This window comes from Ictidomys tridecemlineatus, chromosome 15 (assembly GCF_052094955.1).
Source record: "Ictidomys tridecemlineatus isolate mIctTri1 chromosome 15, mIctTri1.hap1, whole genome shotgun sequence".
NCBI classification, from domain to species: Eukaryota; Metazoa; Chordata; class Mammalia; order Rodentia; family Sciuridae; genus Ictidomys; species Ictidomys tridecemlineatus.
The window spans coordinates 11,965,202-11,992,775 of NC_135491.1; the positions used below are offsets into that span (position 1 = coordinate 11,965,202).

The 27,574-nt window shown below is 55.4% G+C and overlaps 2 protein-coding genes across 6 annotated transcripts in view; both read right to left on the minus strand.

Moving 5' to 3' along the window:
* Positions 1-502: 502 nt before the first annotated feature.
* Positions 503-21,748, minus strand: Atp1a3 (ATPase Na+/K+ transporting subunit alpha 3). Of its 2 annotated transcripts, none has more exons than XM_078031966.1 (23): positions 21,599-21,748; positions 17,227-17,313; positions 17,078-17,137; positions 16,736-16,939; positions 15,654-15,767; positions 15,401-15,535; positions 14,665-14,782; positions 14,294-14,562; positions 12,298-12,496; positions 12,110-12,219; positions 11,891-12,025; positions 9,887-10,079; positions 9,448-9,623; positions 9,232-9,368; positions 8,211-8,361; positions 7,890-8,058; positions 3,476-3,630; positions 3,276-3,399; positions 2,628-2,773; positions 2,045-2,175; positions 1,538-1,639; positions 1,118-1,209; positions 503-879 (listed from the first exon to the last, which is right to left on the minus strand). In XM_078031966.1, exons 1-23 carry the CDS (start codon positions 21,602-21,604, stop codon positions 851-853), a joined length of 3,042 nt encoding a protein of 1,013 aa, XP_077888092.1. In that variant the 5' UTR covers positions 21,605-21,748; the 3' UTR covers positions 503-850. The 2 variants fall into 2 exon arrangements, with proteins under 2 accessions (XP_077888092.1, XP_077888091.1); XM_078031965.1 differs by having other exon boundaries at positions 17,227-17,352; positions 21,599-21,747.
* Positions 21,598-27,574, minus strand: part of Grik5 (glutamate ionotropic receptor kainate type subunit 5) — a 63,620-nt gene continuing 57,643 nt past the window's right edge. For all 4 annotated transcript variants that reach the window (XM_078031969.1, XM_078031967.1, XM_078031968.1 and 1 more), the window contains one exon: positions 21,598-26,650. In XM_078031969.1, coding sequence (XP_077888095.1) covers positions 26,222-26,650 — 429 coding nt within the window. In that variant the 3' untranslated portion in view covers positions 21,598-26,221. The remainder of the gene's footprint in view (positions 26,651-27,574) is intronic.

Below are 27,574 nucleotides of genomic sequence, written 5' to 3' on the forward strand. Positions count from 1 at the left end.
GCTTTACTGTATGAAAGGTGATCTCAGTACAGATTAGCATAGAGCTGCCATGGCCTCCCTTCAGATTCCAGATGTGTTGCCTCCTAGGTGTGTGACCATAAGCAAATTGCTTTCCCTCTCTGTGCCTCATACCTTGTGAATATTAAATGAGCTAAGACACTCAGAGTGCTTAGAAGGGGTGTCAGTGAATTACAATCATCCCCATCATCACATCATGGTCTCCCAGGGTCCTATTCCAACACAAGGCCCACCACCTCTGCCATCCCAAGACTGAGTCCCCTCCATCTCCCTGCCCTCACCCCATAATCCCATCACCTGGCCAATTCCAGCTGCTCTTCCTCTAACTTCTGTGAATGATCCTGTGACCCTGAGATTCCATGACTCCCAAGTGGTGGGTGTCAGGCTAAAGTGGGCTCAAGTGAGTCGCCCAGCAGTGAGCCCAGAGAGAAGACTCCACCCCACCAGGGCCACAGCCAGAAAGCAAGCAGAACACAAGGCGCGCTTCTCTCTCCCCACTGATATATTTGATAATTGTCCAGAACCAGAGATGGCATCAGCCGTTGGGGGGTGGGGGGTGGCTGAGGGGGAGTAAAAAAGAGCCCAGGGAGGGGGTTGGGGGAGGCAGGAGAGGGCTGAGGAGGGGAGAGAGACACAGAAAAGAGGGAGGAGGGAGGCCAGGGCCGTGGGGGAGAGAAGCCAGCCAGAGAGAGGGGCAGGAGGTGATCGAGGGGGTGCCAAGGGGGGACCACAGGGAGAGAGGGTCCCTCCCCCAGAATACAAAATGAGGGGTCCGGAGGGGACGTCCTGGGCTTGGGGGCAGGGAGGAGGTGGCGACGTGGCAGGGCTGAGGTCAGTAGTAGGTTTCTTTCTCCACCCAACCTGGAGAGACAAAGAGGCGAGTGAGAGATAGAGACAGGCAGAGGGAGGGAGGGAGACAGTACACGTGACGTGAAGACAAAGACGAAAAGGACAGACACACAGACACCCTCTGAAAGAGGGATGGGAAGAGAAAGAAAGGGGAGGAGCCTTCGGAAGGTGATGGAGGGAGATGCCCCGCGCATGAGCGCCCCCTGGAGGCTCCTCTGGCCTGCCCCCCAGGCCCACCCCACAGCCTCACCCCCTGGGTTCCTGCGCAGGATGAGTTTGCGGATTTCATCGTAGACGAAGATGAGGAAACTGTAGGGGAAGGCACAGAACCACCAGCTGGGCCTGCAGAGGGAGAGGAGGGCGTGAGTCCAGCGATGGGAGGGCTAGTCTCCCACAACCCTCTGGGCCCTGGGCCCTTTCTGGGGCCTGAGGGGTGCAGAGTCCCCTTCCTGCACCTCTATGAGGATAGCCTATGGGGGAAGGTTGGTGGCATCAAAACAGAGGTGGCAATGGGGGACACATAGGGTGTCCAGAGAGACATGGGAGAGATGGGGCCAGAGATCCATGGCTGAGGCCTGGGGCTGGCGGCTCAGTCTGTGAGCACGTCCCTTAAGTAAGGGCTCCAGGAGGGTGTGCAGATGGGGGGGTCCTGGGGGCCTAGGACACTCACTTGAGGGGGTACATGCGAAGGGCCACGTCCATGCCAGGGCAGTAGGACAGGAAGGCAGCGAGGGCCGTCTCCTCAAATAAGCCGAAGATCAAGATTTTGTTCCTGGAGACAAAGGTGAGGCAGGGCTTAGCCCAAGGAAGCCCAGCACCCCGGCACCTTGGCACCCTGAGCCCACAGAGACAGAGATAAGGGTGCAGACACGCAGGCACAGCAAGCGGCAGATGGGGAGAGGCAGCCCCAGAGACAGCGATGTGTCCATAGAGGGGTGCAGAGACCCAGAGAGGAGACGTCCCCTGAGAGGGAGAGAGGCTCACAGAGACAGAGACGTGGAGAGAGGGAGGGACAGACACACAGAGGCAGTGAGTGGTATAAAAAGGCAAAGCAGGTCTGGGGACCTGCACACGTGACCCTTGAGAAGAAGGCAGCTCAGAGGCAAGGGGAGGGACACAGACATATAGAGGGACAGGGGAGGTGGCTGCGTGGCCTCCTCGCGGCACTGGCCCTCACTTCATGCCCTGCTGGAACACTGAGTTCCTCCGGGTCTTGCAGATGATCAGATCCGCCCACTGGACCACCACGATGCTCACAAAGAAGGCCGTGTGGCACGTGAACTCCACCACCTTCCTCTGCTCGTAGGTCTGTGAGCAACCACAAGGATGCAGGTGTCACCATGTGACCGTGGCCCAGGCCACTGCCCCACTCCCTGCATGGGATCTCCAGGATCTCAGATGTGTCTCCCCTCTCGGGGCTCATAGCTCTGGGGCAAGAGGCAGATGTTTGAGGAAAGAGAAAGGGTCAGGGCTCCTGGTGGTCTCCCAGGGACCAGGAAGAGGAGGAGGGACAGCAGCCAGGCTTAGAAGGGACAGACAGAAACAGGGAAGAAGGGCTGGCAGGGCCAGGAGGGTTGGCAGTTAGGACATGTCACCTAGGGTGTGCTGGGCCCAGAGCTCAGGACACCCCATGTGCTGGGCAAGGGTCTGGTGCTGCCCCTGCGGTGGAGGGGTCGTTGTAGGATTTGACCCCTGCGTGGCCGGGACAGCTTGCCTGAGGCTCCTCTGTGGCTTGGAGGATGCCCACTAGCCCTGCTCACCCACTGCTGCCCGTAACTGTCCTCCAGGTCGTTGACGGTGCGGTCATCCCAGTTGAGCCGGATGCCCACCAGGTTGCCGGGTAGGAAGCCATTTTCTGCCAGGATCACAAAGTAGGAGAAAAAGCCACCAAGAGCCTGGATCATTCCTGGAGAGGAGAGAAGGGTGCCAAGGAGAGCTCAGAGCTCATGTGCCAGCACACCCTGAGACTCTTGGTGGCCTGTGGGTTGCCTTGGTCCTCTTGCCCAAGCCATGTCATCTGGAGATCTTGGTGGTGAGGCCCTGAGATGGCCACCCAGGTCAGGGACCTCAGGGAGGGGCTCTTCCCATGGATAACCTGGGAGCTCTCTGCCACCTGACCCAGGCCACCTGAATACTGCAACATCCTTAGGCCCTCTATGCAGGAATGACCTCCCCAGGTCTCTGGCCACTGCCACAAAGCCTCTGCTTTGCTAGAACACTCCCGGGAACTCCTGTCCTGCACCTCTAGAACTCTGCACACAGCAGGAAGGAGCAGGCAGAGAGGGTGGGGTTCCAGCCCTGCTCCCAGAGAGCCCCCAGGCTGATCCTGCCCCTCCTCCACCCTGCTAGGTGAGCACGAGGCTTCTGAGAGCTGCTATGGCAGCGTCAGGGGTGGCCCCAGCCCTCACCGATCTGCCCATAGGCCATGCTGATGAGTCGCTCATTGACCAGCTTGTCTGTCCGAGGGTTCCTGGGCTGTCTCTTCATGATGTCGCTCTCAGCAGCCTCATAGGCCAAGGAGATGGCAGGGACCTGGGTGGGAGAGGCTGGGTGAGTAGGGATGGGAGGACTCTGCCCTCCCAGGCCTCGGGGTGGCCATGGGACTCACCATGTCTGTGCCCAGGTCGATACAAAGGATGGTAATGGTGCCCAGGGGCAGCGGGATGTTGGCCATGATGAAGAGCAGGAAGGGCGTGATCTCGGGGATGTTGCTGGTGAGGGTGTAGGCGATGGACTTCTTCAGGTTGTCAAAGATCAGGCGGCCTATGGAGGACAGGGGTTGGTTCAGAGCTTGGACGCCCCTGCCAGGGAGCCTCGTGTCCTGGCCCTCCCTTCAACCCACCCACCTACCCACCTTCACACCCAGACCTGTGACCACGTTGCCCCTGCTCAACCATCTTGAAATACACCCCTGGTGGACGCCTGTCTGGCAGTTTCTGTCTAAGCTAAACATCTCCCTTCTCCATTGACCCTGTAACCCCACTTCCAGGTCTATACCCAAGAGAAATGAGCATTTATGTACACAAGAAATCAAGTTCAATAACATTTACCATAGCGTGATTCATAACGGCCAAAAGCCAGAGCCAACCCAGTGCCATGGCAGGTGAGTGGGTGAAAAAATCAGAATATCCAGGCCACGGAACACAGCCCAGCACGGAAAGAAAGGAGCCACGGCTGCAGCCACCCCACGGCTGAATCTCAGGTGTGAGAAAAGCAGACCCCAGAGCTTCCAGACTGTGCTCCCACGCAGCTGAGGTCTGCCACGAAACCATGGAGCTGCAGGTCAGGGGAGTGCTATTTCTAGAAGGTCGATACAGACTGGGAGGAGACACACTTGAATGGGAAGTGGGTGTGTTTTCTCTAGTGATTGGAGCCTGGTGGTCACACAGGAGTGTATGTGTGCCAAAATCTGTCATCACCTTACTCAGGTATGTGTTTTATACATCAGAAATGGGATCAGGCCCGGCACAGTGGCGAGTACCTATAACCTCAGCCACTTGGGCTGAGGCTGAGGCAGGAGAGTGGCAAGTTGGAGACCAGTGTGGGAAACTTCATGAGACCCTGTCTCAAAATAAATAATAAGCCAGGTGCAGTGGTGCACACCTGAAATCCCAGAATCTTGGGAGGCTTAAAGGCAGGAGGATTGTGAGTTCAAAGCCAGCGTCAGCAATGACAGGGAGCTAAGCAACTCAGTGAGACCCGTCTCTAAATAAAATACAAAATAGGGCTCGAGTGCCCCTGAGTTCAATCCCAGGTACCTTCCCCCCCCAAAATAAATAAAAAATAATCTGGGCACCCTGGTGCCCACCTGTAATGCCAGTGTTTTGGGAGGCTAAGGCTGGAGGATTGCAAGTTTGAGGCCAGTGTTAGCAACTTAGAGAGACCCTGTCTCAAAATAAAAAATAAAAAGAGCTGGGGATGTGGCTCCATGGTTAAGCACCTCTGGGTTCAATCCCTGGTACCAAAAAATAAAAATAGAAAAATAAAACCACACTAAGTTATCACCTAAGATTGGCTATTAACAAAAAGATTAAAAGGGGAGAACATGGAGAAAAAGGAAACTCTTGCACACTGTTGGTGGGAATGTAAGTTAGTACAGCCATTATAGAAAACAGTTTGGAGGTTCCTCAAAAAATTAGTAATGGAACTACCACATGATTCAGCAATCCTACTCCTGAGTCTATATCCAAAGGAAGGGGAACCAGTCTATTGAAGAGACATCAGCACTGCCATGTTTATTGTAGCACTTCCCAGTAGGCAAGGCTTGGAATCAACCTAGGTGTCCATCAATGGAAGAATAAATAAAGTGTGGTCCAAACATAATGGAATACAGAAAAAGGATGGAATTCTGTCATTTGCAACAACATGGATGGGACTGGAGATCATTATGTGGAGTGAAATAAGCCAGGCACAGAAAGACAAATACCCTATGATCTCACTCATATACGGAATCTAAAATATTGACCTCAGGGCTGGGAGTATAGCTTAGTGGTAGAGTGCTTGCCCAGTATGTACACCACACACACACCCCACCCACACACCCACACCACACACACACACACACACACACACACACACACACACACACGCATAGGTGAGCCCATAGAAGTTGACATGGGGAAGGATGGGGAGACGTTGATTGATAAGTGCTAACTTACAGTTAGAGGAGTAAGGGGCTAAGGGCGTACTTTAGTGTTAGAGTGCTGCTCAGCGTGCCTGAGGCGCTGGGCTCAATCCCAAAGAAAAGAAAAGAAAAGAAGAAGAAAGAAGGAAGGAAGGAAGGAAAGGAAGGAAGGAAGGAAGGAAGGAAGGAAGGAAGGAAGGAAGGAAGGAAGGAAGGAGGAGTAGGAAACTCTGGTGTGCCTTCTTTGCACAGCTGGGTGTCTCCAGATACCAATTATGTATTGCATATCTCAGAAAGCTAGAAGAGTCAGGCGTGGTGGCACATGCCTACAATCCATGAGCGTTTCCCCCATGAGGAAGAGGTAGTTGGTGAGGAGCCTATAATCCCAGTGATTCAGGAGGCTGCGGCAGGAGGATTGCAAGTTTGAGGCCAGCCTCAGCAATTTAGCAAGGCCCTTAGCATGTTAGTGGGACCCTGTCTCAAAATTTAAAAAAATAAAAAGGTCTGCGGCTGTGTCGAAGCTTTCCCGGCCCTTTCCTGATGAGAGAGCCCATCCCTGTGGGGGTGTGCCTGACCACTGTCCCCGGGGGCCCAATCACTGACCCTGACCTTGGAGTGCAGTCCCCCCTCAACCTTCATTGGATGGAATTCTCCCTGAATCTCTTGTTCCCCAATAAAAGGCTACTCCCCGGGCGTGTTCACTCTCTCTCTCCTGCTAGCCTGAGTAATCCTTGCTGCCCTGCTGGGCGGTTTGAGTGGGAACCAGAGAGTCTCGACCTAGCAATAGAAATAAGGTAACTGAGTCTGTGTGTTTTATTTCGATCTCTTCTAACTAACTTTATGCCTAGAACCTCATTAATGAAACCACTGCGCAGGCCGCGTGGTAGAGTTTTGCCATGAAGAAATGACAAGTGTTTGAGGAGACACGCATGCTTAACCTGATTTTAACACTGCACCATGTATGCGTATATGGAAACATCACATGGTACCCCACTACTAGGTGTCATTTTTATGTATCAGTTAAAAAAATAAAAAGTCTAGGCCTGATGGCTGCAGAGGACTGGATCCTTTGGTCACCTTTGTGTAACGAAGAGCTCTGGGTGCCCCCACCTGACAGCCATTCTCTCTCCTGGCAACGTGCTGCTCCTCACCAACTACCCCTTCCTCATGGGGGAACTGCTCTTGGGTGAATGGGCGACTTGGTCTGCTTCCACACAAACCAGAGCGTGGCAGTGGGTGGGGAAGAAACCAGATGAGCTAGCAGGGATTCATGATGCCATCCACTCTACTTTCAGTATCTCTGAAACTTCCCTAAAGGTAGTTACACTCCCCGCCCCCCTTTAGAGAGTCCTTCCATGTCCCCTGTCTGGATAGGATTCTTGTAATTAGCTCTCACAGAGCTCTGTTTTCTTCCCACCTATCATGGTTGTAATTATGTATTTGTTGGCTGCCTTGAGTAAGGGGGTCTCTCCGGACCTGGGAGAGCAGGGGACCACATCTGCACTGCTCACAGCTGCACGCCTGGCATCTGCAGGGTGCACATGGTAGGAGCCTGTGAGCATCTGGACCAAATGGGAATGGGATCTGTGGGCATGTGCACTGCACATGCATAGAAGATGGCTGACTGGAAAGTTAGCCGGGGTTGGGGACACAGGAGACAGAGTAAGGGCACTTAATTTGTTACATAGGAGATGAGGGTAAGGGCACTTGTCACTTGGAGTTGGTTTCACTGTGAACTATTTTTTTTTTTTTTAACAGTAGCCACATTTTCAGATGGGGGAGAGAAATAGAGAAAAAAAAAACCCACCAAAGCACAAATAGCACTTATTTCTGTATGAGGTTTTCTGTAGTTCTGCACTTTCTATACTGATTAATTATTTTTGATGATCAGAAAAAAATGAAATGTCAACAGGCCCCTTCACAAGAAGGAGCCTGCACCTGGAGCCCCTCCACCTCCAACACCAGCCTGGCCACACACCCCTCACCCACTTTGCTGGGGACAGCTCTCCCTGCCTGTGACTCCTGTCCCTGCATGTGGGGACTCCCAGCATGGCCCACTGATTCCGTTCCCTTGTCCCTGCCCACTTAGGGAAACTAGCTGAACCCCCAGCCCAGGAGAGGCCAGGCCTCCAGAGCCTCAGGACCATGTGCTTCCCGGTGGCTGCACTGGAGAGGACTTTTACATGATTCCAAGTCGGCCTCGTCCACCAGACCATACTGTGCGGCGCCACACAGGGACCCGGAAATGCATCAGCTCCAAGCCAGAGAGCAGGGAGGACTGAAAAGGGCAAGCTCAGGTGCCCGCTGCACTCTGCAATCCCTGCATCTCTGGACTGCTCTCTTCACCCTCCCGCCCCCTCCGTGACCCAAGTCTCCAGAGTCACTGCCAGCCACTCACCCTCTTCCACACCCGTGACAATGGAGGCAAAGTTGTCATCCAATAGAATCATGTCGGCTGCCTGCTTAGAGACATCAGAGCCAGCAATGCCCATGGCCACCCCAATGTCAGCTTTCTTCAGAGCAGGGGAGTCGTTCACACCATCGCCAGTCACGGCCACAATTGCTCCCTGGCAGGGGAGAGGGTGAGGGTGAGACCCAGGGGTCCAGGCCCCGGTCCTCCTCCCTCAGAACCAGGGGTTCAGATCCCCCAGCTCCTCGCCCCTCAGACCTGGGGGTCCAGGCCCCAGCCTCCTCCCTCAGACCCAGGGTCAGAGCCCACCTGTCTCTGACAGCCCTCCACGATGATGAGCTTCTGCTGTGGGGAGGTGCGGGCAAAGACGATCTCAGTGTGATTCTGTAGGATCTCGTCGATTTGCTCAGAGGTGAAGTCCTTGAGGTCGGTGCCGTGGATCACACAGGCCTTGGCATCCCTGAGAAGAGCAGGAAGAATGAGTGTTCCAGGACAAGGCAGACAGACAGACAAAGAGACAGATGGGCAGCACCATGGACAGGAGAGCCAGCGATCCAGGGCTGAGAAAAGAAGAGGTCTCTGGGGGGCAGAGATGAAGGTACATGGGGGAGTGGGGCAGGAGGAAGACCTCAGGAAGGACTGAGGGGCACTGATGTAGAGGATTGTGGGTACTAGACAGGTAGGAAAGGTGACAGCCACAGGTGGGCATGAGGACGTATGGGGCGCCATCAAATCCTCTGAGATAGCAATTGTTAGGCAGCCTATTTTATTTTTTAGCACTTTAATATGTGTATATGTATACACACACATGTATACCCATATTTTTTTCAGGTGTTGATGGACCTTTATTTATTTATTCATATGGGGTGCTTAGAATTGAACCCAATGCCTCACACATGGAGGCAAGTGCTCTGCCCCTGAGCCACATCCCCAGCCCCTATTTTATTTTATTTTTGATGCTGGGGATGGAGCCAGGGCCTTGTGCTTGCTGGGCAAGTGCTCTACCACTGACTGCACCCCCAGCCCTAGTTGCTCATTTTAGTGAGGAGGAAAGTGAGGGTCAGGAAAGCTAAATGACCTGCCCAAGGTCACATGGTGATGAGTGGCCATGCTGGGAAGTGACCCACACCGTGCTAGCCCCTGTGGCTATGGTACCAGGCAGCCACCTTCACACCAGGCAGCACCTGGATGGGCCCCAGGTGCTGAGCAAACAGAGGAATACCCAAAAGGAAGCGGGTGAGCAGCCCAGAGGGAAGCTGGACCAGACAGATGCCTTGTGGAGATGGCCCTGATGGCTCTCCTGTGTCCCCAGCTCAGCGGGGTGGCTCACCGTGGGTTGACCTGGCTGACAGGGATGTTAAGCCGGGCGGCGATGTCCTCCACAGTCTCATTGCCCTCGGAGATGATGCCCACACCCTTGGCGATGGCCTTGGCTGTGATGGGGTGATCGCCCGTGACCATGATGACCTGCAGGCATTGCTCTTTAGGGTCGGTCTGATCTTCCCCCAGTGTCCTCCCTGTCATCCCCAGCTCCCTCCAGCCGCACCTTGATGCCTGCGCTCCGGCATTTGCCCACGGCGTCAGGGACAGCTGCCCGGGGAGGGTCAATCATGGACATGAGGCCCACGAAGCAGAGGTTGTCTGTGGTGAAGTTCACGTCATCACAGTCGAAGGCGAAGCCCTTGGGGAACTGCTCCTCGGGCAGGTAGTAATGGCAGAAACCTGGAGGCAGGGTCAGGGTAGGGGACATGAAATGTCTGGATCCCGGGCCATCAATCTTCCCAGCAAGTCAACACTCCTTTCCTAAAGATGCCTCCCCTCTCCTCCATCCAAGCCTGAAGCCACTCAGCTGCAGTGCATGCTGGGAGCCCCTCTTCTGAGCCAGGCCAGGCTCTGGGCAGCATCACACCCCTCTTTGGCCCCAAGGAGCCCAAAAAGCTGGCCCAGTCCCTGCCCCACAATCGTGCCCCACCCACGGTACGTACCGAGCACGCGCTCGCCCAGGCCCCCAAGCTCCAGGTAGGCATTTTGGAAGGCTTCCTTCATCTCCTCGTCCAGTGGCTGCTCCTTGCCCTGCAGCAGGATCGTGGAGCAGCGGTCCAAGATGCGTTCGGGGGCGCCCTTCATCACCAGCAGGTATCGGTTGTCATTGGGGTCCTCGGTCTCATGGATGGATAGCTGAGAAGCACAGAGGCAGATGTGCCTGAGCCACACGGGAAGCTGGAGGCCACCACACCCAGACGGGAGAGCACTGTCCCAGCCCCACAGAGCCATGGTGGAAGGACAGATGTCCACCGGGGCTCCCCCAGAGGGCCCTGCCCACATCACTCTCCCCTAGACAGATGTTTTCTGTTTCTTGGAGTCTTAGGGAGATCTCTGCTCTTCCTGTCTCTGTCTCTCCATCTCTGTCTCCTACAGGAATCCCAGCGTGGGTTACCTGCCCTCTCTCTCTGCCTCACTCTAGTCCTTCTCTTCCCTCACCTGAACTAGTGCTAAATCTGCTCAGTTCGCCTCTAAAATGCACCCGGAGTCTGGACTGTCCTCCCCGAACTGGCTGCTGCCCCCACCCACGGCCCAGCTACCATCGTCCAACACCCGAATCCCCAGATCTCCCCTTCCCGTGGCAGCCGGCTGGAGGTGCAGCCTCGTGGGAGAGAGTTTGCCTAGCATGCATGAGGCCCTGGGCTCCATCCCCAGCACCAACAAAAATCTGATAGTTTCCCCCAAAGTTGAACAGAGTTATGATATAAACTGGCATCCTCAGAAAGGAATGCAAATGCGTGTCTGCACAAAAACGTGTCCACAAATGTCCACAGTAGCACTACTCAAGAGCCAAAGGGTGGAAACCCAAAGGTCCGCCAGTGAATGAGTGGGTAAACACAGTGTGGTCTACACGTACAACAGAACACTGGTCCGGCACCAAGAGGAAGGAAGCTCGGATACACAGCATGGCTAGATCTTGAAAGCAAGATGCTTCCGTGAAAGAAGCCAGACAAAAAAGGCCATGTGTTGTATGACTCCATTTTTATGAAGTGTCCCAAATAGGCAGTCCATAGAGACAGAAAGTAGGTTAGTGGTTGCTTAGGGCTAGGAGGGTGGAGGAAGAGGGGGTGGTGATAGCTAAGGGGTGCAGGGTTTCTTTCTGAGGTGATAAAAATGCTCTAAAACTGACTATGTAGGTGGTGCGTGTATCTGTGAATAAATACACTAACTGTTGAGTTCCACACTTTAAATAGATGATCATGGCATGCGAATTGTATCTCCATAAAGCTATTTAAAAGGATGTGAGTCAATCCTGTCTCTCCTCGGCTCAGAGCCCTCTCATTGGCTCACATCCTCCTCAGGGTAACAGCAAGTCCTCGCCATGGTCCAAGAGACCCCAAGGGCTCTGGCCTCACCTCCTACTCGCTCCGGCTTCCAGGATGTTGTTCAGACAAGCCACGCTCCTGCCTGAGGGTCTTTGCACACACCATCTGCTGCCTGAACACCCTTCCCCCAGATACCTGCAGGGCTCCCTCCCTCAGCACAGTATTTCCTCATGACTTTGTCATTCCCTGTCTTCCAGCACTAGAGTGTCAGTTCTAGAGAGGGGGAACTTCACTGTTTTACTCTCTACCACGAGCACCCACGGGATCTAAAACACCGTCAATGTGGTGGCTGATCAAAAAAAGAAACTTGATGAAGGTGTGAAAGTTGCTGCTGTGGCCAAGGTCCCTGGCTGGCGTCCGCCCTCTGCTGGGCAGAGCTCTTTGCCCCTCTGTGTCTCCCTTCAACAGAGATCTCACGCTGCCTTTCACGCTCAGGTGCAGCCAGTCGCCCTCCCCACAGGCTGGGTGCCGTCTTCCCATGTTACAGATGGGGAAATTGAGGCTCTGCAAAGATTAGTATCTTGCCCAAAGCAGGACAGTAGGGCAGAGGTGACTGCTGTCCAGGTGTCACAGAGAAACCGAGGCCCAGGCAGGCCGCCCTGGAGAGCCCCAAGTTTGTACCTGGTATTTGTTGGTGGAGTTGAAGGGGATCTCGGCTACTTTCTTGTTGCGTTCACGCATCAGCTTCACGGAGCCGGAAGACAGCTCGATGCATTTGAGTAGGGCAGACTCGGAGGCATCCCCGGCCACGTCCCTCTGTGGAGAGAGAGTGTCATTAGGGCAGGAGCATGGGGCAGAGTGGAGGACAGGGGGCCAAGGGGAGGCGGTGGCTGCACCCACCTTAAGTACAGGGATGTTGTCTTGACCGCCTTTGAAGACAGCACGGTTGCAGAGTCCGGCGATGTGGGACAGGGCCACCCACGTGTGTGAGCTCTTGTCAAAGGAGGTGCCTGAAAGTGGAAGGAGCATGTGAGTAAGGGGCTCCCAAGGCCGGGTGCCCACCACCCCTGCCCTGGGCCCCCACCCACCTGACTGATCCTCAGTGGTGTCAGCCTCGTGGATCTGATTGTCAAACCACATGTGGGCCACCGTCATGCGGTTCTGGGTGAGGGTCCCCGTCTTGTCTGAGCAAATGGTGGATGTAGAGCCCAGGGTCTCCACAGCCTCCAGGTTCTTCACTAGACAGTTCTTCCGAGCCATGCGCTTGGCAGTCAGGGTCAGACACACCTGGGGGATGTGAAAGCGCAGGTGAATTGCAGGTGGCAGCTGGTGCAGGGTGACCAATGTCCACAACCCACCTGCCCAGCCCAAGGAGACTTCTGGGTGGCCTGAAAAGAACAGTATCATCCAGCACTCTTCCCTCCAGGTACAGACCCACAGAAACAGGCCCTATGTGCCCCTGGAGACACACACTAGAATGTTCACAGTGGCAAGCTTTATAATAGGCCAAACTGAAACAACCAGAGTCCACTCAGAGAAAGGAGATACTGGGAAAATCAGAGATGGAACACTATGCATCTGTATAAAAGGGTAAATTATCACTGCCTCCAACTACATGACTGAAGCTCAAAAACATCATGTTTAGCAAGAAGAGACAGGTAAGAGTCCATATGGAATTATTCTCTCCATATGAAATTTGAAAAACGGCAAACTTAATTTCTGCTATTCGAAGTCAGAGTTAGGGGCTAAAGCTGTAACTCAGAAGCAGAGTGCTTGTCTCGCATGTGTGAGGCCCTGGGTTCAATTCCTACCACTCACAAATCACTAAAATAGAAGCCATATATAGGGGTTACTCTTTGTTGCAGGCTATGAGTCCCAAGGTCAGGAGGGGACTGCTGGGGGCCTCAACCTGGGAGTAGCTGACATGGTGATGTGGGACCATTTGCATCGTCAAATTGCATGTTCACAATATGTGCAGTCCTTTGTGCATGTATTATACACCAGCAAAGCCTTTTGACATGTGGATCTTTTTTTTTTTTTTTTTTTGTATCAGGGATTGAACCCAGGGGCACTTAGGCACCGTGTGAAATCCCCAGCCCTTTTTATATTTTATTTAGAGACAGGGTTTGCTGAGTTGCTTAGGGCTTTGCTAAATTGCTGAGGCTGGCTTTGAACTAATGATCCTCCTGCCTCAGCCTCCCAAGCTGCTGGAATCTTCACCATTTTTTTTTTATTTTTATTTTTTGTGGTGCTGGGGATTGAACCCAGGGCCTTGTGCATGTGAGGCAAGCACTCTACCAACTGAGCCCTAACATTTTTACTTTTTATTTTGAGACAGGGTCTTGTCAAGTTTCTGAGGTTCACAATGTACTTGCAATCCTCCTGCCTCGGCCTCCTGAGTGGCTGGGATTACAGATGTGCACCACCATGCCTGGCTGTGTGATAGTTTTGAATATGCTAATGTGGCAAGTCTTGCACCACACATTAAGTAGAATAGGGGAATCGAGGAGCAGAATAATATTCTTAGAGTGGCTCCATGTATTTTGAAAACAACATTAAGGGGACTGAGGTGGACTGATAGCTGGTAGTAGGAGGGAGACCATTTGTTTTTTTCCACATGTGTTTGTTGGGTTCCCCCGATCCCCGCATTGGTACTGGGAATTTAACCCAGGGTGCTTTACCACTGAGCTATATTCCTAATGCTTTTTATCTGAGACAGGGCCTCTCTGAGTTGCTGAGGCTGGACTCAAACTTGCAATCCTCCTGTCTCAGCCTTCCAAGTCTCTGGGATTGCAGGCATGAGGCACCACACCCAGCTGAGACCATTTACTTTTGAACTTGACCTATTCTTCAGATTTTTTGCATGAGTGTGCAAATCTTAATTTTGTGAGTTAACTAACATGATAGTATCGCAGACCTCTGTGTCCTGCAGTGGTTCTTAAGATGTTTGCTTGTTTTTTGTTTGTTCGTTTGGATTAGGAGGCCCCTCTTTATTCAGGGCTGGGAGGCCCAAGCTGTCCTTATCAAGAACACAGCCATCCAAGCCCTGCCCCTCTTCCCTCAGCCCCTGGAGCTCAGCCTTACAGTGACAGTGGCCAGCAGACCCTCTGGGACATTGGCCACGATGATGCCGATGAGGAAGATGACAGCCTCAAGCCAGCTGTACCCGAGAATGAGGGAGAGGATGAAGAAGGAGACGCCCAGGAAGACGGCCACACCAGTGATGAGCTGAATGAAGTGCTCGATCTCAATGGCGATGGGCGTCTTGCCCACCTCCAGGCCTGAGGCCAGGGTGGCGATGCGGCCCATGACAGTGCGGTCACCAGTGGCCACCACCACACCCCTAGCCGTGCCTATAGGTTGAGAGGGTTAGGTCAGGTTAGATCAGGAAGGCTGATCCCTGAGGCCCATCCCCTTGCTTGCCCACCTGGGTGTCCCAAGCATGCCCCGCTCACCTTCTACGCAGTTGGTGGAAAAGAAGGTGATGTTCCGAGTCTCCAAGGGGTTGTCATGTGTGCAGTCGGGAGAGCGGGTCTGGGGCTCAGATTCGCCGGTCAGGGAAGAGTTGTCCACCTGCAGGTGGGGGCAGTGGAGATAAGGCTCAGTCCAGGGCCCAGGGTTAGAGGGCATGTGTCCAGGGGGGGATTAGGGTGAAGTCTGTGTCTCTGGAGGTGCCCAGCTGGGCCAGTGGCATCTGGGAGGCCAGAGAACAGGAACATGAAGGTGTAAAGGGTACCAGACTACTTGCCAAGGCCTAAGGTAACTGAGGGTCTCTTAGACCTGGGGCTGGGATGTGGACCCCCTGGGCCTGAAGGAGGAGGACTAGGTCTGTACCACTGAGCTGATGGAGGAGGGGTGGGGCCTGGCCCCATGGGTCTGAGGGAGGAGGGCTGAGGCCTGGACCCCTGGGTCTGAAGGAGGAGATCTGGGCCTGGACCCCTGGGTCTGAGGGAGCAGGGCTGAGGCATGGACCCCTGGGTCTGAGGGAGGAGGGCTGAGGCTTGGACCCCTGGGTCTGAGGGAGCAGGGATGGGACCTGGCTCTCTGGGTCTGAGGGAGGAGGGCTGGGCCTGGCCCCCAGGGTCTGAGGGAGGAGGGCTGGGGCATAGACCTCTGGGTCTAGGAGAGCAGGGCTGGGGCCTGGGATCCTGACTCCTGAGTGAGAAGGACAGAGCTGGGACGCAGGCCCACCTTGCAGCCATGGGCCGAGATGATTCGCAGGTCGGCTGGGACTCGGTCTCCGCCCTTGATCTCTACCAAGTCCCCAACCACCACCTCCTCAGCATTCACCTGCATCTTCTCACCTTCCCTGATCACCAGTGCTTGCTGTAGGGCAGAGCAGAAAAGAGTCACCTCCCAGACTCCCTCTGCCTGGAGGGTCACTCTGCATGACTCTCTGCCCACCTGCCCACACCCTTCTGGCCCTTCCCAGGGCATCCCTTACCTGGGGAACCATGTTCTTGAAGGACTCCATGATCTTGGAGCTCTTGGCCTCCTGGTAGTAGGAGAAGCAGCCAGTGATGATCACTACAGCTGCCAGCACAATGCCCAGGTACAGCTGCAGGGAGAGGCAGGGGCATGGGGTCATGGTCACCAGAGCCATTCCCCACCATTGCCCACCCCATGTTTGTGGGGCTTCTGGGAAGGGAGCTTTCTATCAATGGGTTTGTATTTGTTCATTTGAATCTGTATGTCTGAGTCTGTGTGTCTGTCTGTCTGAGCCCCTCTTCCTGTATTTGTCTGTGTTTCAGTCTCTGGGACTGTCTCTCGTGTGTGTGTGTGTGTGACTGTCTGTCCATCCGTCTTCTTGCCTACGTTTAAGAATCAAGAGTGTTTGCAACTGTCTGTCCACGTGTCTTTAGGTCTGTCTCTCTGTACACTTGGCCTTATATTTATACGACACTGAATCTCTGTAGATCTCTATCTCTCTGTGTCTCTCTCTTGTAGTCTCTGTCTCTGTTGGTCTGTTTCTGTTTGACAGTCTGCATCTGTGTGTCTGTCTGTGCTCATGTGTCTGATCCACTTGGTGGTGTTTGAATCTGTGCCCTAGTGCATCCACTGTGTTCATCCTACAGGTATATGTAGGCCCCTGTGCGAGGACCCCTTTGCAGCTGTGTGTGGCTCTGTCTCCAGGCATGGCAACTGTGGAGATCTTGTCTTTTGTTGGGCAGATGGGCTCTGACCCATCAGCAAGTACCTGGGTCTCTACCTGAGTACATTCACTGACTCTCGAGGTATTTAACAGGCTGTGACCACTTGATAGTGTCCATCCCTAAGGTTGCTGAGATGACCCAGCCTGGGGACAGAACCTCAGCTCATACCTCCTGCTGTATGACTTTAGACAAGTTACTTGGCCTTTCTGAGCCTCTGATTTCCTTGTACCTGATCTGGTTCTCTCATTGGTCATTATGAGAGTCAGAGGAGGAATGCAGGATTTGGAAAGTCTAAAGAGACCGGGAGGCCTGAGGGGTGGGTAAGTTGTGTTCCTAAATGTGTGAGGCTTTGGAGGGGATAGAGAGCACTCACATTGTCACCAGAGGGGTCATCTTCAGTGCCTGCCTGGATGCCATAGGCCAGGAAACAGAGGATGGCCCCAATCCACAGCAGAATGGAGAAGCCCCCGAAGAGCTGGCGGCAGAACTTGACCCATTCTGGAGTGGTAGGCGGTGGCGTGAGCGCGTTGGGCCCATCCCGGGCCAGGATCTCCTGGGCTTTGCTATGCGTCAGACCCTGGGGACACACAGAACCCTCCCTGAGCAGCCCTGCATCCCAACCCACCCTGGTACCCAGGCATCCAGGACACCAGGCCCCGCACTCCTCCCTCAGACTCCGGGGTCCAGGCCCCCGTGCTGACCCAGCGGCCCTCACCTGCACGCAGTCCGTGTTGTATTTCCGGCAGACCTCTTCCACGGACATTTTGTGCTCTGTCTGAGGATGGAAAGAGAGGAGATGTGAAACGGGGCCTACCTCGGGGCGAGGGGGAGCTCTGGAGGGCACAGGCGTGAGGTGGGGCTTACCATAGCCACCTCCTTCTTGAGGTCATCCAGGTCCCGGCGCTCCTTGCCCTTGCTCTTCTTGGGCGAGCCCTTGTCATCTTTTTTGTCCTGCGAGGTGGCGACACGATAGCTGTCAGAGCCACCAGACTGCGGGCGAGAAGGGATTCCAGAGGGACACCGGCCCTGCGAGCCCTGCCTCTCCTGCTGGCCTGTGTCTCTCTATCTCCAGGTGTGGGGCTGTCTCTGGGGCTCTCCATCTGTCACTGAGTTCTCTCTGTCTCTGCCTGGTGTCTCTGGGTATCTCTCAGAACCCCTGAGTCTGGTCTCCAACTGCCCTCACAGTCCCTGGCACCAAGCGTCTCTGGAACTGTGTCCCTGAGAGTCTCTCTGTGGCTTCTTTCTCTCTCTGACTCCATGGGTCTGTATCTGTCTCTGTCTTTTTATCTCTGTGTGTATCTTCCTGTCTCTCCCTCTCTTTGGTTCCATCCAACCTTCCTGTGCTCTGTCTCTTTCTAGGTCTGGCTTTATGCCTAACTTTGTGGTCCCTCTGTCTGTCTCTTGATCCATCCCACCAGATCTATTTGTGCATCTGTTTTATTGCTGTCTTAGTCTCCATCTCTTTATCTCTCTTATCTTGTATCCTTATCTCTCCAAGGCTGTTTCTCTCCCTTGGTCTTTCTCCCATCACTTTAGTTCTCTCTCTCTCTCTCTCTCTCTCTCTCTCTCTCTCTCTCTCTCTCTCTCTCTCTTTGGGTCTCTCTGTGATTCTGCTTCTGTCTCTCTCTTCCATGATGTCTGTCTCTATCTCCTGGCAATCTCTCCCAGGGTCTGCTATTTCTGTCTCCCTGGTTCTCTTTGGGTTCCTAACTCTTTCCAAGGTGCTGCTTTTTGGTATCTCAGACTGCCTCTATGGACCAGTTTTTCTGGTCTCTGTGCCTTTCTCCATCCTTTTCTTTCACTCTGTTGTTATGTCTCTATCTTCTTCCCTCCATCTGCCTCCTTCATGATGCTCCATGTGTCTCCACCCGGTTCCCTCCTCATTTCACCCTGTCTTCTCTCCCCCTCCTCCTCCCTTTCTTCTTCTTCTCTCTTTCCTCTTTTTCCTCTCTGGGTCCACCTCAGTCTCTCTGTCCTTCCTGCTCTAGGTCTCCCATATAACTTGGCCTGGCTTTATTTTCTGGGCCTTTCTACAGTTCCATGGACACCTCAGGCAAAGGACACAGAAAATCTTGAGAGGTTCCACAAGCGTGGCACAGAGGGAGAGGAAAGGGCACTCCAGGTGTTGGTCACAGCTGAACGGGGTGGGCAGCCTGCTGTACCCAAGCAGCCTGCTGTACCTTCATCAGGCCTTGATGAAGACCCTGGCTTCTCTCCTGGGGATAGGTGGGAGCCAGAGATGATCTTGAACCAGAGTGGGCATTGCCAGGTCTCTGGAGGACTGAGCAGGGGCTGAGTGGGATGATTTGGAGTACAGAGGAAAAAGAGGCAGAAGCCTCAGAACTGGCTTGAACTGAATTTGGTGTGAGGGGAAGGGAGTGAGCTTCAAGTTTGGGGGCCTGGGAAGATGGGGAGGGTAGTGTCCCATGCAGGTAGGAGGGGTGGGCTGAGGCCAGGCGCCTGTAGAGGGCTGCTGACAGATCCTATGGGCCCAGAGCCAAGCTGGGATCCGAGGCTCAGCGCGGCTCAGCGCTAATCTCCTCGTGACCTTGCAGAGGCCTGAACTGCCTGCTGTCTGCCCCAGACCTGCAGGCTGAGTCTAGGGGTGCAGGGAGGGCTGCAGTCTGGGGGGAGTCCCAAGGAGGGGTTCAGGGGTGGGAGGGAGGCTTGGCCCCTGGCCAGCCCTGCAGCAGCACTGCGTCTCAGACACAGAGGCATAGAGGCTTGGAGGAGATGGAGGCAGCTGATCCTCCATCCTGAGCTCTGTGCTAGGGGTAAGGTCTCAGCTTCCCCACATGGATGGAGGGATGTGTAGATAGCAAGTCATGAGGTCAAGCTGGAGAAGTGAGGCAGGGAGGTGGGAGCAAGGACAGATGGGGGTCTGGTAGAAGTGGGGCAGGAAATCTGCCATCAATCCCTGAAGTCTTAGAGAAGGTTAGGCAGCTGCTGCTTGGGTCCCTGACAGCTGGGGCTGGGCCTGATTCTTGGGTCTGAGGGAGGACTGGGGACTAGACCCCTGGATCTGAGGGAAGAAGATTGGGGCCTGGACCCTTGGGTCTAAGAAAAGAGGGATGAGGTCTGGGACCCTAGTTCTGAGTGAGGGCCTGGGGCCTGTACTCTTGGGTCAGAGAGAGGAGGGGCTAGGGTCTTGACTCCAGGGACAGAGGGAGGAGGACTGCAATCAGGACTCCTGGATCTGCAGAAGAGCTGCGGCCTGGACCTCTGGATCAGAAGGAGGGGCTGGGAGCTGGATTCCTGGGTCTGAAGGAGGAGGGCTGAGGTTTGGACTCCTGGGAAAGAGGGAGGAGGACTGGAGGTCAGGACTCTGGCGGGGGGGGGGGGGTAGGGATGGGATCTGGACTTCTGTGTCAGGGAGGAAAGCTGGGACTCCCGGGTCCCTTGTAGGTGAGTCTGGGCTCCTGATTGTCCTTGCCATGGCCAGACTGCCTTGGGGGCAATTTCCATCTGTTGCAGTGGGGGAACTGAGGCTTTCCCAGTCAAGGCAGGAGGCCCAGATGGGCGCACTGTGGGAGGGAGCACCTCTGAGCGTGGGGACACTCCTGTCTCCCTGTAGCCAGCATCTGCGGCTCCTTGCCATTTTCCAAGCAGTCTCCCTCCTGGATGCTGGCACAGCTTATTCAGCCTCTGCACCTCTCAAGTGCCCCACCTCAGGTGCCTGTGGCCCTTGTCTCTGAGTGCCTCTCCCTGGCGCCCCTCTGCCCTCTGCCTCCTCTTCCTATCATTCCCGCTGACTTTGCTGTATCTGGATGGGAAATGTCTGTCTTTGTGTCTCTCCTTTTTGTCTCCAGGTCCTTTTCCATGTCCCACTTTACCACTCCATGGCTCTCTGCCTATGTCTCCATGTCCCTGTCTCTATGTCTATGTTTCTTTCTGTCTGTCTCCTTTGAAGTCTCATCCTCTCTGTGTCTCTGTCTCTCCCTCTCATGTTTAAATCCTTTGCTTCCCGCCCCCCCCCCCCCGCTGTCCCCATTTTTTTCCCTAAGATTCCCCCCTCCCCTACCTTCTCTAAGGCATCTTGGCCTCAGCCCTCTCCCCCAATCTTCCCATGCTCCCCTCCTCCATTTCACTTACCTGAAAGTCATCACTAATTCCCACCTCCCTGTTTCTCTCCCTGTGTCCTCCCCCCACCCAATTCTCCCCACCCCCTCCCACCCCAACCCACAGATCTGCAGCCCCATCCCCCACCTCCATCCTTAGGCCCATCAGCCTCCATCCGCCATCTTTCTCCCTATCTCTCATGTTTCCTCTTATCCATCTTTCCCATCCTGATCCTCTTTGGCCCACCTACCTCAACCCACCCACCTCCTTCCCTGACTCCCCACCCCAAAGACCCCAACCCAGACACACAGGGAGGAATCCAGGGCTGCAGCAGGGGTCAGGTGGTCAGCCAGGGAAGGAGGCGGCATCTGCTGGAGAGACTCACAGACAGAGAAGGACACACGGACACAGAGGCAAGGGCATAGCAGGCAAGCACGCTCCTCACCACACATTTGCACTCACACCCTCAGCCAGGGGCTCAGACTCTCAGCCATGGTCCTCTTGCTCCTCCCCCTCTTCCCAGCCCCTCATATCTGCTCCCCCAGATTAGGGGCTGCACACACACTCTGCAGCCCCAGGCGGGTGCACTTCAGAGTGCCCCCAACCAGGCCTGGAAGGAGAAAGAGAGGTCATCTGATGTCCATTTCCCAATTTCCCAGCCTGGACCTATCTCCACCCAGTCAGGGGATCAGGGGGCTTTGACACACCCAGACACATTAACACAGCTCTCGCACAGGCTCAGACACCACTGGGGCCACAGATGAGGGCAGACAGTGCAGCCAGGGCCTGACAAAATCAGGAGCTCACACACGCTGTCATGCCGCAGGCAATCCTGCAACTGCATACACGCATCCGACAAGGTCAGGCAGAGATGCTAAAGGCCAGACCATGACCCCTCGGGTCCCCGCACACAAAGCCAAGCCAATATGCGCCACAGACCCCCTCCAGCCCTGCGTCCCCCCTCCCCCCAGCCACAGCCGCACGACCACACGGACCCGCTGGGTCAGCGGGGTCACAGGTCCCCAAAGTCCTGGCCCCAAAGCTCAGGGGTCTTGGAGCCCCCGGCCTCCGCACACACCCAATGTCTCTGATTCCACAGTGTCACACACACACACACACACACACACACACACACACACACACACACACAGAGTGCCCTGCTGGCCCCAGCACCTACCCCCATCTTGGCGGCTCTGTGGGGAGAGGCGCGGGTGGGCGAGCGGCGGCCTCAGGGCGGGCTCAGGCGCGGGCTCGGGCTGGGGGCCTCTGCAGCGCCCGCGCCTCGGTCGGAGCGTGCAGCCGTCGGTCTGTCTGTCCCACCGCACAGAGGCTGCGGCGGCTGCCGCCTCCGCCTCCTCATATGCCCGCGCCCGCGGGGGGAGGCGGCGCCGGCCAATCTGGGGCGCCGCTGCGCTGATGGACGGCCCGCGGCCCCGCCCCCAGTACTGCAGCTGTCCTCCCCCACCCCCACCCCGTCTCCGCAAAGTGGAGGCGCCACTAGGAAGGGGGGAGTACTGCGTGGAGGCGGGGAGGGATCCCGGAGACCCCCTCTATGGAGGGTGGGGCCTCTGAGAAGAGGAAGCGCTGCAGAAATCCCCTCATTGTAGAGGTGTGCCACCAGGAGAGGGACCCACTGAAGGGGGTGGGGGCGGGGTAGGGGGAAAGCCCGAGTGAACCACCGCAGTAAGGCAGGGGCCCCAGTGCACCCCCTCTGCAGTGTGGCGGGGTGGGGCGGAGTCTGGGTTGGTGCTGTTCAGGGGGATGGTGCTGCAGGAGAGGAAGCTGGAGGATGCAAGAAAGCAAGGAAGACCCCCAAACTGAAGAGGGATGCTGCAGGTGGGGAGGAAGAGTCCTGAGACTGCCCACTTCCCCAGTGTGCGTTCTGCCATGGCTGAGATATAGGAGATATAACTACAGAGTACACAGCCAGGAGACACCAGGAGGCCCAGGAAGTGCCCAGCACCAGTTATGCACCACAGTCACATTCCATCACACACCAGCCTGTACCCTCACCTACAACACTATCCATCGCACAAACAGAGGCTCACACAGGAAGGAAACACACATAGAGCACACGCTTTGCAAAACCATCAAAGCACAACAGAATCATCGGCACAGTTGAAAAGCGCCATGTAGGTCCCACACCCTCAGAATGCTACATCATAGACCCATCCACTGCATCTGACCTTGCACCATCTCAGAGACCCGCAATGTACAACCCATGAATAAGATTCACCTTTACATCACACATGCTCAGGCCTCCAGACACATCACAGGACACATGAGCTATTGTGGACCTGGACACCATCACTTAGCATCACACACTTTATCATACACACTGCTCCCTTGTATGTCTGGGCATGAGCAAAGGTCTACAGTACAAAATTGCCAAATTGTTGTTGTGAATGACGACAGACAAAAAGATGCATGCACTCACACACAGTACAACAGTTCACAGAAATAAGTCACATAACACCATCCCACACACCTCTCACATATCACATATTATAGCACTATCACGTACACCTTTGTGACACCTCCAAACACAGCCTAACACTCCCACCCACATGCCACACCCCCATCACAGAAAGCACACACACACACAGCCGGCACCCACACACCTGGCCTGCCACACACACGTAACACCATCAGCCACCTCGTGGGACCTGAGGAGTCATAACCTCCACTTCCACTCCCAACACCACTTTGCTTCCATGAGGAACATCCCAGACTCTCCCTGGGGATAGAAGAGGGGGGTGTGGAGAGAGAACACTTGACCTTGTAGCTTTCTAAGAATGGATATCCCTCCCATCTATGGAAGTGGAGATATGAAGCACACAGGCTACGAACAGGGAAGAGCCTGGTGTGTGGGAGTGGGTGAAGGTCAAGGACCTGGTCAGGGAAATGTGTGAAAGGCTGAAGGCTAAAGTGAGAGACAGACGGGGAGAGACAAAGTCAGAGCCACATAGATGACCTTGGACAGGTTCAGGGATAGTGCCAAAGGAGAAGGAGGTAAGGAGGACTTCCCCAGCACTCAGAGCCTCACCCCAATCTTTTTCTCTGACCTGTCCCCAGTCCCTATCGCTGTCCCTTGTTACCATGGTAACAGGGAGACTGACTCTGCAGCAAAAGGAGGCAGACCAGGCTGTTGCCATGGAGACTGGGAGAGGCAGGAGGAGCCACATCTTTCAACCCAGGTACATTGCTACTAGATACCCCCTCCCCAACTCCAACCCCTTCCCCAGGGAATGACAACTTGTATGTCTACACTCATCCCTTTCCTTCCCTGTCATCTTGGCATGAAGGTCTGGGACTAGACCAGGTGAGGATAGGACTGGGGAGATAGGGAAGCCTGGGAAGATGGGGGAGAAATAGATCCTAGGAGATCTATGCTCTCCTGCTCTCCAGCTGGGCTGGGGGTGGCCTACCCCACCATCCTACCCCAGACACAGGCTCAGGTCCCCCCTCACGCATTCCTTTCTCAGACACAAGCCTAGCCAGACTGATGACTGTGCATCGTGCTCCCAGCGCCAGGCTCTGCGGAAGTAGGGGGAGGGAAGACTTAGGAAGGTCACCAGGATGGAGGGGGACAGGGGAGCTCTGCATGAGAGATGGAAGGAGAGCCATAAAAGGAGAAACAGACACAGTCCAGAGCCAGAGAGAGACTGACACAGACAGACTGAAAAAGACGTAGAGATCTGCAAAGGCAGAAAACAGGGAGATAGCAACAGAAATACTCAGTAAAGGTGACAGAGAGACAGGGCGACTAAGCCAGGCAGAGACAGGTTTGGTCAAATGAAGACTCAGTGATAAAGATGGGGAGAGGCTCAGATCAGAAACTTGGTGGGTGAGGAGGATTCAGAAATGGGGAGAGACCTCAGAGGAGACCAGCCTTATAGTATTGGGACAGTGAGGGGAGAGGCCATAAATGTTGGCAATCATATTCTAGGCCCTTCAACAGAATCCAACCCAAGGGCAGAGGCATTGATTAGAGTCTAAAAGATGTGGGGGGAACAGAAATGCTGGTGCTGATCCTGAAGGGCACACATACAGCAAGTCTGAGACACAGAAGGGGCCAGTTGGAAACTTGGGGGCACTGTGAGTCCGGCATGGGGGACTGTGTGCCGGGAGGGGTCTCTCAAGGTGTGTCCTGCCGGCAGAGGGACTACTACGGAAGATAGGCGGACCCTGGATGTGAGCTGGGCGCGGCTGTACTCCGGGCTGGCGGTCCGGTGCTGAACGGACAGCTCCCGAGCTCGCCTGGCTGCTGAAAGGGCGCGTCCAGCCTCCGCCGTCTCGCACTCTCTGACCCTCTGTCTGGTTTTCCTCACCGCTCTGGTCCCTTCTGGTCTCTATTTAGTTTTCTATGGCTTCCTATCTTTCACCCAACTCCCCATTTCATCTCTGAAACTCCTCTCTGCCACATCTCTCTCTCCTCCAATGCATCGCAGCCTCACTCCCTATCCTTCCCTTTCCTGGCCCCTCTTTCTCCTACTCACCCCCCGCAGGGTCTCCTCCACCCCTGCCCCACTCTTTCCCCGCCCCTTCAACTCTCCCCTTTCTGCTCGGCCTCGTTTTGGCTCTCCCTGTTTGACCTTCACTCGTCCTTTTTCAGCAGCAGTTTCCACAGAAACCTCCAGCGGGGCGGAGGAGGGCGGGGACAAGAGGCAGATCCACCCTTCTCCCTGCTCAACCAGCCCTTCAGCAACCGCCCCGCCTCCGGGATTCCTCACTCCCCTCTTCTGGGCTGGAGAGGTACAGGTTCAGCCAAACACTGGGTCGGTCACGGACAGAAAGGGCCCACCTCAGTAAAGTACACACGCTCATGATCTCAAAGTCGCCGAATCACTCTGGCCTGGGCACACACTCGCCACCATAGGTACCCCCTCAATGCTTCACACAGGGAACAGCTCACTGCCCTTCCCCTCCCTCAGCCCCATCTGGTTTCTGTCTTTCTGTGTCTTCTGCTCCCCGTGTCTCCGCCTTTCCAGATCCCTGCATCTCTCCATCTGTCTCAGGGTCTCTGTCGCAGCCTCCCTCTGTCCTGAGAGAAGGTCAGTGGAGAGGAGCCAGCTGCTGGGACCTGGGCTGACCTGCTGGATGCAGGCAGGGCCAAGGGTGGAGAGTGTGTAAGTGACCATCCAGGCTATGGTTCTCGACCGACTTCAGGAACCCAAGCCTCCAATGTCTTCCCACTCCCAGGAAATGAGACCCGGGTATCCCCAGTTTTGGGGTTTTGTTCTTTTTTTTATTCCAACAGGGACTGAGATGTGGCAGGGGTAGGGATGGGGGCCCAACTGACCCCCTCCCTTGGGGGTCTCATAGAAATTCCGAGGTTTCTCCCCCCAAAAAAGAGAGAAAGAGAAGAGCGGAGGGGCGCCAGGGGACACCCATCTGTCCAGAGGCCATCCCCACCTCCAGTAGTTTAGAGGGCAGCTTCAAGTCTTGGGACGCCTGAGCAGTCCCAGGGCGGGATCCTCCCCGCCAACTGTTTTCTGCCTCTGGGAACGGCCCCCCGCAGTCCCGGGCCCCTGGAGTTCCCAGTTTCTGTGCTCCTCTTTCCCGCCGCGGGGGGCGGAGTGCGGGAGTCCGTGGCGCCCTCTCGCGAGTCCACTAGGGGGCGCAGGCCGGCTCCGGAGCCCGGCCTCGGATCTCACAGGGAACCGAAGGCAAAATCGCGGCGTCGAGGGCATCGCCCCAAGTCCTGTATCCCTCCCGCTAGGGAAGCGGGAGTGGCCGGGGCCTGGGGCAGGCCCAGTCCCTACGGTCAGTCCGGGCACCCACCCGGCCCCGCCCGTGGTCACTCGTGCTCGGCCAGATCACGGGGGCCCGCGGGGCCGGGCCGCGGCCGAGGAGGACTGGTAGCCTCGGTGGGGGCGCCCAGGCCACGCGGCGGCGCTCCCGCCCCAGAGGCCCGCAGTGCCTGGATGCGCCTACACTCCTGGCAGACACGCACGTGCGTGCAGGGGGTGGGGACAGAGGGCCGGGGCCCACCTGGGGGCCCCGGGTCGTCCAGGAGGCGCTGCGGGCCTCCGTGAGCGCCGCCTGCATCCCCACCCGCGCCGGCCGAGTAGAGCTTGCCGTTACTAAGCCGCATCTCACGGACGGCGCGCAGCGACAAAAGGGCCCGGCTAGGGCCGCCAGGGCGTCGGCGCCGGCGGGAACGCGACGTCTTGCGGCAAGATACGGCGTGGCGCAGCTCCTGCAGCATCTCCTGACACACCGACACCTGAGGGCAGCGCAGGGTGGTCACCCTCTGGAGTGCTCCTCACCATCCCTCCCCTCACCATCCCATCCCTTTCCCAGCCCGCCTCTCCCCATGCCCCCAACTCCTCTACTCCTTTCCCATCTGCACATCCTTAGCATTCTCTCCCCGTCCCCATCTTCTTCTACACCTCCTCTTTCTTCTGTCTTCACTCATTCTCTTCACCAGCCCTTCATCTCCTGTTTCTGTCTCTTCCTCTCTCACATCTCCCATCTTCCTTGGGTTTGTCCCTGAGCCTACCTGCCCTCACCAATTCAGGCTCCTGTTATTCTTCTTACGTTTCTGATGCCCCTAGTGCTTCCCGTTTCCCATCTTCTCCTGACAGTGCAAGCCATGTTTACTGAATGCTGCTGTGTGCCAGGCACTGTCCTGGGCACAGCAGAGAATAAAACAGAAGTCCCAGCCCTCATGGAGGTTATAGTCAAGTAGGCAGAGTCAGAAAATAACAAACATGTAAATGTATGTAGTATGTTAGATGATGATGAGTGCTTTGGAAAAAAGTAGGGAAGACAGATAAGCAGTATGGATGGGAAGTGATGCAGGTCAGAGTGGCAGGAATGGGGCATGCAAAGGGGGGAGAGAGAGGAGGTGAAGTGTGGGCCAGCTCGGGAAGGCCTGTAGGCCATTGTAAGGCTTTTGCCAACTGACTCCCAAGTTTGAAGCCGACAACTGCTGGGTTTTCATAGAATCACTTGAGGTTTTTTTTTTTTTTTTTTTTTTTTTTTTTTTTTGAATTTTAACATTTATTTATTTTTTCTTAGTTCTCGGCGGACACAACATCTTTGTTGGTATATGGTGCTGCTGAGGATCGAACCCGGGCCGCACGCATGCTAGGCGAGCGCGCTACCGCTTGAGCCACCTCCCCAGCCCCATCACTTGAGGTTTTTA